At 32.6% G+C, this 16,267-nt stretch overlaps 1 protein-coding gene across 5 annotated transcripts; it reads left to right on the top strand.

Moving 5' to 3' along the window:
• The first annotated feature begins 299 nt into the window (after positions 1-299).
• ZnT77C (Zinc transporter 77C) lies at positions 300-13,390 on the top strand. Of its 5 annotated transcripts, XM_017909006.1 has the most exons (9): positions 300-360; positions 1,086-1,214; positions 8,287-8,479; positions 10,323-10,448; positions 10,590-10,888; positions 11,088-11,332; positions 11,650-11,828; positions 11,904-11,990; positions 12,489-13,390. In XM_017909006.1, exons 2-9 carry the CDS (start codon positions 1,171-1,173, stop codon positions 12,903-12,905), a joined length of 1,590 nt encoding a protein of 529 aa, XP_017764495.1. In that variant the 5' UTR covers positions 300-360; positions 1,086-1,170; the 3' UTR covers positions 12,906-13,390. The 5 variants fall into 5 exon arrangements, with proteins under 5 accessions (XP_017764495.1, XP_017764499.1, XP_017764498.1 ...); XM_017909010.1 differs by lacking the exons at positions 300-360; positions 1,086-1,214 and adding an exon at positions 6,329-6,345; XM_017909009.1 differs by lacking the exons at positions 300-360; positions 1,086-1,214 and adding an exon at positions 6,553-6,999.
• Positions 13,391-16,267: the final 2,877 nt, after the last annotated feature.

Genomic DNA, 16,267 nt, shown 5'->3' on the forward strand with positions numbered 1-16,267 from the left:
ATTAGTGATATGACGATTGTTAGTAATCACGATTAATTGTGCAAAACGAAAACGAACAATTTTTATCTAAAAATGATCGTTTTACGATGTTCGACGTAATAGGTCCAATCTCCTCTCTCCGTTCTCCAGAATGATCCGTTCTTGAACCAATGCTTTAGAGTTTGTGAACAGATCGCGAGGAGAACCGTAGAAGTAACGTTATGCAAGTGCCAGTCTGTCATGATCATGCGAATTTAATGATTTTTTTACGGAATCCATCGTGCTGAACTGCTTCACCTTTTTCCGGTCTCGTGGACGTGTCATCTTATGTGGCGCGCTTACCGACATGGAGAACCTGATATATCTCGATAAACCGGAATCGTGAGTATCGAATTTGCTACTTCATGCGATTAATCGGGTTAATATCGTCTTTATGTATACAACCACGGGATTAGGAACGTCCAATTAATAATAGGCACGCATTCGATTGAATCGTTATTCTCTGTGAAAATTTTCAAGGAATTTAACACGTTGATCTGACACGTTATTTTCGTTCATTCATAATTATCTGTCAATGTAAATACGAGATTGTGAATTTCCGTAAACTGGTTAAAGGAATTTTGATAGAAACAAAAATTACAAAGACGGTAATAAAGATTTCATTTGTGTACGAGGAATTGTCACTGTAAGTGTTTCTCCGATTTTGCTTTTTCATTTCACCGATTTCTTGAAATCATTTTTATTAAGCTCAGGAAGGCTATCCACCGATGACTTTTATGGTACCACTGAGAAATCAAGCGCCGATCATGATCATCGGTGACCCCCGCGGTAATTCAACGTGTTAATAATAAATGATTCAGGAGAATACGTTATACGGAAATAAATTAAGACTAGAAATAAGTTTTGCATGTTGCTATGAATTTGTTGAATTTTGAATTAGTTCATCAGATCAAATCATCGGAGAAATTGTGTAAATAAGTCCTTGTTTCTGTTCGATTGTAATGATGGTAATAACCGTGTAAAGGAAAGTAGCATTGATCATACTATAATCATGATATATCGTAATATGGTCCTTACAACTCATATGTAATTTCATGGTATTGCAGATCGACGTTGATGCTAATGAAACAAGACGATGTCAGAAGATGATAAGAGTACATCAACGAGACAACTATTTCGATCACCATCAAAATGTTGCTATTTTCTTCAAAATCGTGCGAGAAAAATTGTATTAGGTAAGAGAAATTTACATTTTTTTAATTTTGTCATTATTTGTAAATTTTATTTAATTTTGAATAAAAGCTTGAAATGTTGATCATATATTACAACGAACGTGATTCAAGTAGATTAAATTTATTTAATTGATCTTTATGTTAAAATTTATGTTAAAATTCGTAGAATGTTATTGTCTACGTGCTTTTAATAAAATCAAAAATAATTTAGTAATTTAGAAATGATCAATGAGAGACTGATAAAATAGTCAAATTTTAAATAGTATAATACAGTGAAATTTAAACAAATGATTTGTGTTTGTCGAGAGTTAACAAATTCGACGTCCTGTTAAATAAAAATTTGTAATAATAATGTTTTGAAATTCTTATTTTTTAGAGACATTTCACGAGATATTCGTATATTGAAAATTAGAAATTAAAAAGTTGTAGAAATGGAGAAATAAAACCTTTCGCATCTCGAATTCGTTTTCGTGAAACATATTACGAATTGTGAATAAATTTCTGTCACTTTCATTATGATATATTTCATATCGATTTTCTCTTACTACTTTCCATCGATTGCGAATTTACAAATTTGTTATATAAGACAATTTTCTTGATCGCTTTTTCACCTCTTTATTTCAACACTATAACTCATGTTATGGTCCATAGAACCGATGCAATCTCTCTATGGAATTTAAGTAGAGAAACTTTTATTACCTCGTACAAAAGAAAAACATGGAGAACGAGATTACAGTCGTAAAATCTTTCAGTAGTTTTACATAGATATTTTAAAATCATTCTTAAATAATTTCCACATAGTTCCTAAATAATTCTGAATAATTCTTAATTAATCTTTAAATAACCCACAAATAATTTTGTGTATAATAAAACATTTAGAACATTGTATTTAGCACTAATTAACAAAATATAATAGTACACTCATAAATATCGTATAAGTATTTCATTTAAATATAATATAAATAAATTAAAATAAAAAGAAATATAGATTATTCCTAAGTACTATAACCCTATCTTTTTCAAAGACCTCTGTAACCTAAACACGAAGGAATCTAATCAAACATTGGAAGTGTTCGGGCTTTCCCAAGTTCGTTCGAACAATAAAACCATCTTGTCATTAACTCATATGCAATTAATTTGAATACTTAAACCTAGTTCAGCTCGAGTACCCCGATCATTCGTGCAATAGAATGTTCATCGTGTTTGGCATCGAACATCTCGTTTGTAACAACAATTAATCTAACAGGGAGATAAATTGCAATTTCGCTCTCGATTCAACTTTCAGTAATTGGAGACAATTGATTGTCTCCTGGTTATCAGAATGTTGTCATGGTTCCATGTTTGTATGCTACTGATTGTCCGATAATGAAAATGATAATCTCGGGTTATCGAGTGCTGCCTACTTTTACGATAATTACAATGGACAAAGATATAGCCCAGGCAGCTAGAAGACAGACGTTCCTTCATTGTCGAATCACTCGTCTGTTGCACTTGAGGTCGGTGAAAATTCGTGACAAGAAAAGATTCGTCTCTCAACAACGATTGAGGAAAATCAACCCGAAAGGGGTTGAGAACGATTTTCTATTATATAGAACAAGGTTAGTGACACTTTTCGTAAATAGAAACCGTGTAGGAAGGCAAACATTCTTCTCGCACATGATTCCAGCTGTGTTTTCTTAAATCATATTAAGATATCATTGCCGTTTGATAGCTAAAGAGACCACTAGAAACATTAATTATACGATAAATGGTACGAAGAAAAAAAGAAAAAATTGTTATTCGGAAGAGAGCATCATTATGTTCTTCAATTAATTCCTTTAGGTGATAAGATAATACGAAAAACAGTTTAATTGCTTTCTTTTAACAACACTTTATTGAGTTCATCAGAAACCTCTGTCGTTAGATCTTGCTTGCATATTCGTAAATTTAGAAATTTCTACAAATTAGATTTTTACAGCTTGCTGAAATAGGTACCCTAATTGTAAGTCATGCCACGAGTGACATCGTGTCTAGATACGTATAACTTTAAAAGGCTGAAAAACATGAAACGTGTTTATCGATATCGGTATTTTTCGTATTTTCCGAAATCTATGTTTCGTTTGAGCAATTTACGAATTCTTTTTTCGAAAAATTGTTGAGTTTTTAGTACAGAGCAGATCTGTTACTGCAACTACATCGATGATTCGCTTGAAAGAATATTGGACAAGAAAAATGAAGAATTCTGTAATAACGGTATAAATAAATTGCTAAATAAATCGAAGAAAATTACTACAAGTATCGATGAATCTTACATATAATAGAAAATTATATAGTCAATAAATGTACGAAAGACTATATATGGAAGACTTAATTAACGCGATACGATTAATATGATTTTCCATTCAAAGTAATTAAACTTTTTCTTTTAAAGGAAAAGGAAGGAAAAAAAATTCCAGACATTTTCGATCATTTTAATATTTTTATCAAGTTGTTTCGACCTGTGCAAAGATTGGTGGATAAGCTGAAGAGACTTCGCGTTTCGACCCCAAGTCGCATTAAGACGACAATAACGATTGGAGGAGTGGACATTTCAGAGTTCAAAAGCTATTACCGTGACCGGATGTTGGCAACTAACTCTCTGATGACCCCCGCATCTAGTATACGTATCTTAAATACGTGTGTGCATGGTGTACCGGACCGTGTTACAGAATCGTGTGCATGTCATTGCTTCAACACGTATCTTCGACGTTTGCACGATGTTGATATCGATATGGATGAACGACGTCTTGGAATATTTTTACGTACATCATTTTTCATTTACATTATTAATTTACTCTTTCTAAATTACAATCGTCCACAAAAATTAGTGTTGTTTTTATTAAATTCGAAGTGTATGCATATATTTGGTAATTAGAACAAAATTTTACTTGCGGGACAATGAAAATTGAAGTTTAAATGTATATTTTTTCGATTTTGAGATAATTTCATGGAATAATAATTAATTATAGAAGTATATCTCTTTTAGACTCACCTGTCACTTCCCAAAATTATACCAATATTTATATAATTCTTAATATTGTTACTACAAATAATAAACCAAACTTTATCTTTTGCTTAAATTCAAAATATCACATCTTTTTTAACAATGATCATATTGAGATATCGTAACATCACTAGAAGTTGTACTTCGGGAATTAGAATAAAATAAAGAAACAATTCTTTTACGCAAACGTCGAACTGCAATTTTTGATGAACTTCGACCAAAACGGGACAAACCTGACCTTTAATATCATCGTTTCAAATATACTAACAGTAGCTGGGAATTTTAGTAAGCTGTGCTTTCCATTAGTTATTTTATTCGACTCGTCGTGTCTTCAGGCTCGAAAACAGTAATTTTGACATAGGATTGTAGGTATTCCGGCGGAAAGATTACTAAACTGTGTTGAAGGTCGACACGTAAACGAACGATTTGTCAATACCAACTGTATACTCTACAAGTTGTAGTTATAACCCAAACATCTTTCATAAACGTATTGCTCTTACTGAACACACAACGAAACTTTACATTTTTTAAATGTCATCCGTGCGAATTTTTTGATTTCCCTATCTATACGCGAGACCGATGTTTCTCAGTGATTTTGCCCTCAAACACGTTAGAGTAATACCGTATTTTCATTTAAAATACAAAATGGACTAAAAAGTAAGTGTTTTCATTAGCGTGCTGATTTTCTAACGAATTTTAAGGTCATTTTTCAAATATGTCGTTTTACTATATTAGCGATTTAAAATTTTAAAGGTGTATGATGTTTGTACAAATGAACAAAGTTTATTTACGTAATGAAGATTGATGTTTCCGAACAAAGCTTTTGCAATTGACTTATGTATTTCGAAGGACAATATATTTGTCAGTGTTAATCGTAATACCACAATATATCAGAGTTGCTATAATACGAGACTTGAATATTCCTACTTATTTTTCTGAATCTCATATATATTAACAATTTTCAGCCTTTTTTCTCAGAGTTGGTAGAAGATGAACAGTTGATCATAGATCAAGTAATTATTCTTTTATAGAACAAAATAATAGTACTTTTTCAAATTATTTGATATGCATAAAGACAAAGCAGAACATTTCTTAAGAATGAATCAGAATCAGGACGAATGACCATATCGTAAAAATATGATTCGAATGAAACCTGAAACGAGTATCTCAGCAACGAATTAAAAAACCTAATTCTTGCTATATATATGGGGATAAAACCAATACATACAACATTGAAATATCGAGCTACGGAAGAAGACCTATAAATTTAACCGCAAAAAAAATTTTCCGAAGGTGTCAAAAATAATGGTTTTAACACTGGAAGGAAGAATTCTAAACTCTGATCATCGTTTTAACTTACTCATACCTGCCATGCAGGTATATGGAGGGACCAAAATACAGGGTGTCCTAGCAACGATAGTAACAATCGGGAACAGAGGTGATTCTACATGAAAGAACAAATCGAAAATAAAGAATAAAATTTTTTCATTCGAAGCTTAGTTGTCCAGAAAATCGACTTTGAATATTCACCGAGTACGCGAGTACTTCGCGATGACTTAGATGGATAAACCATCAGTACATTAGTATCGGTGGTATAACCGAGAAGGGGGTGATTCTACATGAAAGAACAAATCGAAAATAAAGAATAAAATTTTTTCATTCGAAGCTTTGTTGTCGAGAAAATCGACTTTGAATATTCACCAAGTCTGCGAGCACTTAACTATGGCTAAGGCACATGGACCATCAGTATACGAGCGTACTCGGTGGGTACTCAAAGTCCATTTTCTGGACAAAGTTTCGAATGCATCCATTTTATTCTTTATTTTCGATTTATTTCTTCATGTAAAGTTACCCATTTCCAGATTGTACAACCTTTGCTGCGACACCCTGTATATATAATTCTTGGTGTCTAGACCCAGGGATTATCGTTCAGAGGACACGTCAGCGGATAATAGCACAGAAATGATTGCCAGGATGACTTGTCAGGGTACGTTTGTACAAACAATCGTCCTCCGTTCGTTCACAAAAGTACTTATATATATACACGTATATCTACCTACCGAACTAGTCAGATCGACCGATTCGACGCCTAAGAGACATCAGGGGACCATCGTGAGTATCGTCGTTCGCCGAACCTTCTCTATTAGTCCTCTTGCCAATTACCACGAGGCTATTTTACCGCGAGAAAAAGCAATATGCTACGTTGATGCAGGAATACAGTGGCTCTTTCCGTTCGAGCCCGTTATCACGGTTGAAGCGTGCATGACGGATATAGCGAGTCACAGACATAACAAGCTGCATGGTTTGAGGGGACAGAAGCGCGGGAGAGCTCGATCGACTCGATCGAAGGTGGAGTGAGGCTAAATCGTTCGGTAGACCTGCGGATGAACCTCTCGGATTCTCGCCACGATTTTTCGCGTTGAAGTTTCGATCATCGTGTACCTTTTCGGCCGTATGTTTCCTCGCGACGGAATTTCGTCAACCCTGTCAAACTATCCGCGACCGTACGACCACGTGGCTAGTGATAATAGCGTGGTGCATCGTGGGTACATCGTGTTTTTTTTTCGGTATCGCGCTTGTGACAACCACATCCGTTTACTTTGCAGTCGATTGCAGTCGTGATAAGTGCACCTTCCTGTCAATCGTCAAACTCCTGACTGTCACATTTTGAAGGAAATATTGGAGATGCTCGATTGGCTACGTAGCATGTGTACATTGCGGAACAACGTTGTTTGTTAATAGAGCATGCAATCAGCGTAATGAATGGTATCGGTGCAGTAGTGTATCAAGTTTGTGAAATTCTGCAGGAATTGTTAGTTTCACGCTGTCGGATTGGAACTAGCGTTGAACGAAGACTTTAGTAAAGTGTCGTTTTTAAAAATTTCATTGAAAATTGAAGGAGTCGTGTGAGAATTTTCGAATAATCAAGAAAATTGATGAAGAACTTTGGCCTTCCCTTTCTTTCATTATTATTGCAAAACATTTGCAATAATAGTGGAGATTTTTACGAATCATATTTGTCGACACGAATGTGGTTTTTCAGAATGTTAACTGAGATATATACCTGCAAATGTGTTATTAAATACTGGCGCTTTGTGCATTTATGAAACAGAGTTTTCGTTATTGTTCACAACGCAGTGATATCGCGATTATGGGTAACATCCTCTAATATGAGCCTGTTACGTCAACGTACTTTGTTTGGATCGTTGGTTTTATTTGAGCTGTTTGAGCTCGTAACGGGTACAATTTCCTTGTTATGTAGTTTATAAACGCGTACCTATAGCTTTGGGAATTAATGGCTTCGTGAATAACATTATTTTCCAGTAGTTCATTTTAGTAATACACGATATACATCTATGTTCATCGTTTCGATCAGGCAGATTAATCATAAAAGAAATACGGATCTCTTTATTGGAAATTAATGAAAACATTCTGAAAAATCCCACGAAATTTCATAATAATAAAAAGGAGGCATCTTTTACTGTGAAACACAAAAACGGATCGAAGTAAATGGAATTTACCTTGATTATCATTCTGTTCATTATCTTCCTCTATAACGAGTCTTTTTTAAATTAAAATCTAAAATTAAAAGATAGCGAAGATTCTCACGTTGCTAATATTATTGTCAACGTTATCATCATTATATTCCAAAGATCATTTCGTAGAGTGTAAAGATGTTCGAAAGCGACTATTTCAATCGATAGAAAAATCTTCACCAATAACCCAGTACTTCTCTCTGCAAAATGAAATCACACTTAACACCATCCTAATTACCGTTCATAATTCATTAACACCTTGAAACCACAAGCTTCTCTGATACGAAGAGCACGAAGCTCTGTTGATCCTTCCTAATTAATATAATATCCGTGATTGCTTCTAAATTTCATCTTCTCGAACCTTACAATGAGAGGAGTGGAAAAAGCTTGCCATAAGAGAAGGCGATAGAGCAACGGTAACCGATCTCTCAGCAGATGGAACCATCGTGGTTCTGCGTGTACGCGTGCTGTGTCTAGGACGAAATAGGAACGTTCATCGCGTGGCTTTGCTGTGCAGGGTCATGGCTGTGAAAGAATGGTTCAGAAGGCTGCAGCCGGTCCAGTTGTACCTGGTCCTGTTCTTCACTACCGCTTTCTTTCTCATCGAGATGATCGCCAGCCATGTGACTCACTCACTGACATTACTTCTCAATGCCTATCACATGCTGTGCAACATCATCGCACTTGTCGGCTGCATCGCGTCCATCAAGGTAAGTTTCACTGTGAGTTGTTTATAATATCTCGTTGAAAGGATGTGCGACACGAGCGATTGTTGTACATTTGTCAGGCTGTCAATGTAATTTTCGTACGTGTCATTTGTTGTATCTGTCATGATTTTCTATGATCATTTCTTTCATTCACTTTCTTACAGTTTTGGGGATAATTCAAGATCCTCTTTTCGAGATTCAACTTTGTTATGTATATATTTTTTATTGCAAGTACAATTTTATGTAGTTTCGAATGTAGCTTGTTAAACGTAGTTTAAGTTTACTTTCTATATCTTTTCCATGACTGCCTTTTTCAATTTATAAGATTAGAATCTTCTCGACATTTGTATTTTACGTGACTTAACATTGATGTTACATTGATGCCTTAAAAGTGTGTTATCTCGTTATCAATAGAAAAATGAAATACGGGAGGATCTTGTAAGTGTACTTGATTTCAAGGAAGCTGATTAGTTTTATCACAGCACGATAGGAATTGTTTCTTAGATTGATCGTATTTTGAGACACGATATCACGTTTATTAGATTGATCTTCGAAGTTTTATTTTGATCTTATTTTAGTTGTATTCTTCTTTTGTCGTTTTATCATGGCGATGGAAAAGAACGAAATGATTTTGGGCATTTATCTTCTTTTACGTAGTATTTACATTTTAATTTACTTTTATGAACGATACAGATTTTATACTTTACATGATTTTGCTGGACATAAGAGCTATACAAGACTTTCTTATTGTTAGTATTGTTACAATCATATCGTTAGTATCTCAGATTTTAATTATTTACGAAGTTTCCATTGATTTCTGGAATTGTTTGAATTAACAATTAGTAAGCATAAGTATTGGTATGTATATATTGGCCCAACATGCATTGAAATATTATTAATCAGGATATTTACATCTATTCATATAATCTTATTTTGAAATTATAACGATTCCTTCGATCGAGTAATTATAAATCGAAATGACAACAGATTAGCTATAGGCACTAAGAATTGTTCCGGTTTGAATTTTCTTCCTCACAATGACAAAAGCATTAACATTTTTCTGGTATATTTACGTTTGAGATATCGTCGATTTTATGACACAAATTTTACAGAACCGAGTGGTAAAACTGAGTAATGCACGAAATACAGCAATTAATGGATAGCAATGGTAATCTTAATTATATAGGTTCAACTCGGTGTGACATATGAGTCAACCGTTTTCTGTATCTTGTTAAGATCAATTTCAAATTTATTCGAGCAAGAAAAAAGAATGCATCATGCCAAAGAAAATAAAATAAGTTTAAAACGTTGGGAATCATTTCTCGCCATATGGAATTGCATTCTTGTTATTCTATTGTATATAATATGGACTTGGCAATTGAGTCATATAAATCATCTTCTCGCTGTATATTATCCTTTCATCCAATTTAAACTCATACACCGTGTACATGGTACACATTCAATTTACAGTCTAATTTAAATCACAATAAATGTTTAAAATGTGACGTGATTTATCATTGTGAAACATAATGCCCGTGAAAATTATTATTAGTTAAAATAAAAGGTATAAAAGATAAAGAAGAATAAAGTATTTAAACTAAATTTTGTAAATAAACTACAGTGGAAAACTGCAATATGAAATATTCGTTTCATTCGAAAATAGCATTGTTTAATAATAAATTTTGCTATTAGTTTTTAACATTTTTAAATTCCAAATATTAATATTAATATTAGTATCTCTATTAATATGCTAATAATAAAACTTCAAAATATAAGACACTTTTATTTTGCAATTATTATACTATGATCAATATCATTCAAATATTAACATGTCACTTTTTTGTAGTATAGTCATCGTCAAAGCGGCAACAGTCACAGTGGGAACAGTACTCCCAGTTCTTTGCAGAATTCGGTAATTTGCATAAGTGGCGATGAACGAGGTTCCTCGACGTCTCTGCCGACAAAAAATAAGGTAAAAATAGTGATTTGCTACATCCTTTTGTTCCAAATTTTTCGAAATTTCTTAAGAACGTCTATCTTTCATTGTCACTTCAAACCATATCGATTTATATTTCAGAAACACTCAAAATAACGAAATATTTGTTTTTTTTAGCAATCACGATCGGACAGGCGGATGAAGAATACTTTCGGCTGGGCGAGGATAGATATCGTCACGATGCTTGTTTGCTGCGTTTTCCTTGCGTCTTTCTGCTTTTCTTTGTTGGTGGAAGCTTTGCAGACCCTGGTGCATATAGATCACATGGATGAAATGCACCATCCGATGCCTGTTCTTACAATTGGAGCGTGTGGCATTCTCCTTAATTCCTTTTGTTACATATTGATTGGAGGATATACCTTCAACCAGGGTATCGTTCTGCACGTTACGATGAACGGGGACGTAATATTACGAAGGTACGTGATCGATGTTATTATAATATTTGACCTTCAACCGTTGGCCATTTCCTTTGCACCACCAACCAGGCCCAATGGGGTAGATTCGTCCGGATCGAGGAGAAACGCGCGAAGGAGTTCCTAATCGGTGTATATTCAGTCGAAATTTAGAGAAATATAGAAAATTTCCAAAACTAAAATACGGTTTATTTGTTTTCAGGAATGTCGGTTCGCAGGAAGTGAAGGAAGGTGAACAACAGTTATCTTCGCAAACCAGACGAAGTCCTCTGGGTATACCAAAGAGTCAGGGTTTTCGAGAAACATGTCGTGACGCTTTGGGCTGTGTTTTCGTAATCTTGGTGTCCCTTTTAGTATATTTCACCGATTCTGGCGTGGCCAAATACATCGATCCTCTTTTCGCCATTATTTCTTCCATTTCCCTCTTTGCGCTTAGCTACTCGTATAGTAAGTATCAAAATGCAAATTTAGCAGTAAACAAAAATGTTTGTGGTAAACAATTTTATCTAGTATTTAGTAGTAAATAATTTTATCTAGTATTCAGTAGTAAACAAATGCAAATTTAGTAGTAGTAAATTTAGTAGTAGTGACTGCATTGTATTTTTAACTGTTCATTTTTATGCATGAGAAAATATTTTTCCTTGCCTAAACGACAGTTTTATTCTATTATTTATAACGAGTTGTCAATGACAAATTGAAAATGCGTATATTCTTTAATTTCTGTGCAATGAATGTTTAATTAATTTATTTTTTTTTTATTTCAGTGAAAGAATCTGGTCTCATACTACTCCAAACCATTCCTAACCATATAAACATCGATTCTCTTAAGAGGGAATTACTAGAGGCATTCCCGGGTATTGTTAACGTTCATGACTTACACGTGTGGCAATTAACTGGACAAAAGATAATCTCCACTGTTCACATCATATTCTTGGACCCAACGGTGAGTTTCCTGTCTTTAGTGAATGTATCGAGCAAGGACTAACGTTAATTGGATTGCAAACACTTTGTGTTGTAGGTTTACGCGAGTATTAGTGACCAAGTAACAGCCTTTTTCATAGAAATGGGAATTACTCAAGTTACTATACAGCCGGAATTTCACAAGGTATGTAAAGAAATTTATTTTCTGGGACTATAATAAAGCAATATTAAAAGGAATAAATAAATAAAGAAAATTTTAATACAAATAACGTAAAGTGTAAGAATGTGGAACAAGACACACATATTTCTTGTATAAATCAGAATATTTCTGGATAATTAATTCGACTGAATGTATGATTCTATATATCCTGTCATTATAACATTATAACACATCATGGTATCACGTAAAATTAAAGGTGAATTTGATTGCTATCGTTACTTCCAGATCAATTAGCGATTAAATGTACTTTTTTCCCTACTAGTAGAAAGCTGTCGAATACTTTCGAGGGCGATTGTATATAAGAAACGAATCTCAGATTTTGTGAAAATTTTGTGAAAGTGAATAAAGCGTATAAATGTCTTACACAAAAGATTCGATTCTTCTGTAACAAAATTCAGATCTGGCGAAACAATGAACAACTGTAAAAAGCCTAATGAATTATCTCACTCTCACTTTTGACAGATGAGGCCAAACATGGAAAAAACCGGTTGCCTGATTCGTTGCCATGACGAATACTGTAGCTCGTCTCAATGTTGCTCCAAAGAAAAATCCATCGAGGATTCGTGTTCAGATTCGTCGTTTAAGAAACAAGCGCAATCCATAAATAAGAAATTCGACAAGAAGGAAATTATCCCCGCCTCGACAGCGATCGATCTTAAGAGTTTCACTGTCTACGACGAGGAAGGTTGTTCACAGTCGTTCCAATCGATCGAAAATCTTTCTGACGGAAATTCCTGTCAGCAGAAAGCCGAGCAAACACGAAGTAACAAAGATAATACCACAGACAGTGGCCTGTACGCGATAAGCGTGGACGTTAACGATGGAAATTATTCTTTGTGTGCAAGTCATGATGAATCTAAATCAGAGATTGCATCTTAACGTTGAAATTTGAATGAGCTCAAACGACAAGTTACTAAAGCGTTTTTAATTGTATTTTTTTTATTACAAATGAAATTTCATTCGACCGAAACGAAACTCGAAAGCAAACTCGAAACAATTGACACACAGGGATACACAAAGTTGAAGACTTAGCTAACAAGTATATTTTTATTTGTCCCGAGGAATTTTTAGAAGGAAAAGCTTTTTCGAATCTTTATTACTGGAAACAAAATTAATTAATATATTGCAGATTTATCGACGCCACCATAATGATGCCAATGGGATGCAAAGAGTTAATTGTCGACTCTCAATGTTTAGTTTCATTGTTGCGATATTTATTGTTTTGTTCTTGTATATTGACGTCTAAGAATTGAGTGACCGGTATAGAAGAATTGTTCACGGTTGATGAACTATTTTAAAAGTTCTCCAAAATGTGTATGTATGTTTCAATTGTCTTTAAATAGCCTATTTTAACGTAATTTGACGGAATGCAGTAAGAAAGAGATGAAAATTGTGAATTAAGTTGTTTTATATTATCTATTGCTAACACAGAAGATATTTTAGATGATTTAACACGACCAAGAAGACTGGAAATTATTATTAAATATAGTAATGACTTGTATATAATTTACATAGAACAGACACGTTCATAATTGATCAATGTAACAGTAGCCTTATTTGAAAAAGATATTGGATGTTGTGATTGGAAAATGACATTCTCTGTTGTTGAAAATGATTAGTTATCTATATATTTATTATACATTCCACACAGAACAACCCATTTGTATCAATGCTAAGTAAAATTAAATTTCAGTTATTTTGAAATTAAATAAAATTAACTTCAAGTTATGCAAAGTAAATTTAATGTCAAGTATTAAAAACTTTTATATACGTATTATACCTGATAATTTACATAATAGCGTTATAAATATTAATTACATCATTTAGATGAATTATTTACTAAATTATTTCAGAACATATTCAGAAAACAATTTATTTATATATACCACTTTGGTTTATACCACATATACCACAATGTTTTCTCACATTGTTGGAAAAATATTGGAAAAACTTAAATATGACATAATTATTATCTCATTGTTTATATAACTCCGTAATTAATTGTAAATTTCAATAAGTTTTAGTATCATAAATGGGTTGTATCAACATGAAATCAATGCAACATCTTTTACTATCGTAGTTCATGATAAGAAACATTGCCCACATATCCTTATTATGATATAATTACGTTTTGAACGACATTTTCTATTTATCATACAGGAAGTTCACGTCAATTCCTCATTTTTACAATGTATAATACACAGTTTATGTATAGTTGCACTAAACGTACTTGTGTGATAAGTGTTTAGACCGTGTTATTATGTTATAATCGGAATAATAAATTAATTGAATCAACATGTTATTTAATTCACAAGAATTCTTTTTTGTTCCAGCGAACGGGTGAATATATTAAAATAAATCGATACACCATTTGTTATGTTATCTTAGGCATATTAAATTCTGTAGCAAATTCTAAATTTACATTGTCTTTTTAAGTTGATAATAATTCACATAAGCGATTGATGCAATTTTAAATAGCAAAAGAGAAAAAGAAAGAAATTAAAGACAGGAGTTGGTAATTATATTCAACATTTCTTTTCATTCAATTTTTTTTTCTTTTTTATTCGCTATAATACCTTTTCATACTCAGATAATGAAAATATTGGCAATTAATAATTCAAGATTTATTTCAGTTACTTCACATTGAAAAAATACTTTAACTGTTGCTCAACATTGACAATCAATGTTGCCAGTCCAAGGTGAATGTACTCAGACTGTCCCACTTTCTACTCAGCAAATACCAATGATCTCAGCTCATTCACAGCTAGATCATATTAATTCAAATGTCTCATTTATATACGACGATCTCTAAATACGATCTCAAGGATGCTGGTTTCTTATTAAAAAATATTTTAGAATATTTTTGCACACCATCTTAATCATTCTCACATAATGTTTCAAATAATTTCGGTAATTCGTAAATCAAAAAGATATTTAGAAAAATAACAAATAGATAAAGATACTTATATTAAATATTATGATGAGATGTTTCGAGGAACGATAAATTTAAAACGTTTGAGAGAAATTTTGTTTAATTCAGGAAGAGGTTTTACAGTGTTCATTTTTATTTATATATTTCAACTGTAAACAATTATGGAGGATTATTTCGTGTTTGTTGTTCTGTCCAGGCTATTTAGAAATACGTATGAAAATAGAAGATGATATTTATCACTAAATTGGTATCAAAAGATCAATTGCATTGATAAAAATATTATCAAAATAATATTCTATATTATTCTTTAATTTTGAAATATCACTTTATCGATTTGTTTGCCTAAAAAATAACACGCACAATTGTTTGTTACTATATATTATATTACTATATATACTATATATTAAGTTACTATATATTAAGTTACTATATATTAACCTTGTTCATTATTTCTGTTTACACTTTAGTATATCAAAATTGCGTTGGATCTAAATATCTCATTTAATCTCTATAACCAAAACAAGCATCTTATATTTAATCACTTTTATTTTATTCTTTTCTGAATCATTCCAATTTAGATTATACAATATAAATGATTATTTTAAAAAATTCTCTTTAGTTTTGGAATTCAAAGATGTAAAAGTATAAACAAAAAAAAAAATAATTTTTCGAGAATTTTCAACCTGAAAGAAGTAGTTTTAATTTTGAATCTTTCATCTCGTGGGATCATTTTTAATAATTTCAACATCTACCATAAACGTTTCCAAGTGAAAATGTGTACAGAGTCGTACATATCTGCGGCTTTTACGTTACTTTTTCCTACTCTTAATGTATTTCCTGCTTCATTTCGACAGTTACACGTTTTCTCTTTGATGCCGTTATCTCGCAACGCGTTGACACAGATACAGTACGAGATCTACATTAAACTAATAAACAAGAAATATACTGTTCGAGTAACAGAGTAAAATCGTAGAATGCAACATTTGAATAATAACTGAACGTCTGGATAATACATTCTTTGCTAATGAAGATACTATTTAACATCAAACAGCCACACATATCAAGAATATCAAAATCATCCACATAGAAAAATGATGTAGTTCACTTTCAAGAGGAGGCTCTCTTTATCTATTAAAATAACAAAATATTCTCATCATAGAATATTCGAATACTAGAGAACAGTAGGCTCTCTGCTAATGTTCACATGTAATTCACATACACATCAAGAATGATATCAAAATCACTAGTATATAACAAAATTATCTGGCTCATTTCCAAGAAGCGACCCTATGTCCTACTTTTCAAACTA

Source organism: Eufriesea mexicana, unplaced genomic scaffold (assembly GCF_001483705.2).
Source record: "Eufriesea mexicana isolate 0111107269 unplaced genomic scaffold, ASM148370v2 scaffold13974, whole genome shotgun sequence".
NCBI lineage: Eukaryota > Metazoa > Arthropoda > Insecta > Hymenoptera > Apidae > Eufriesea > Eufriesea mexicana.

Coding starts and splice junctions, on each gene's coding strand:
- ZnT77C (XM_017909006.1), top strand. CDS start 1,171: ATGTTGCTATTTTCTTCAAAATCGTGCGAGAAAAATTGTATTAG. Junction 1,215..8,286: donor TGCGAGAAAAATTGTATTAG/GTAAGAGAAATT, acceptor TTTGCTGTGCAG/GGTCATGGCTGTGAAAGAAT. Junction 10,449..10,589: donor CTCTGCCGACAAAAAATAAG/GTAAAAATAGTG, acceptor TGTTTTTTTTAG/CAATCACGATCGGACAGGCG.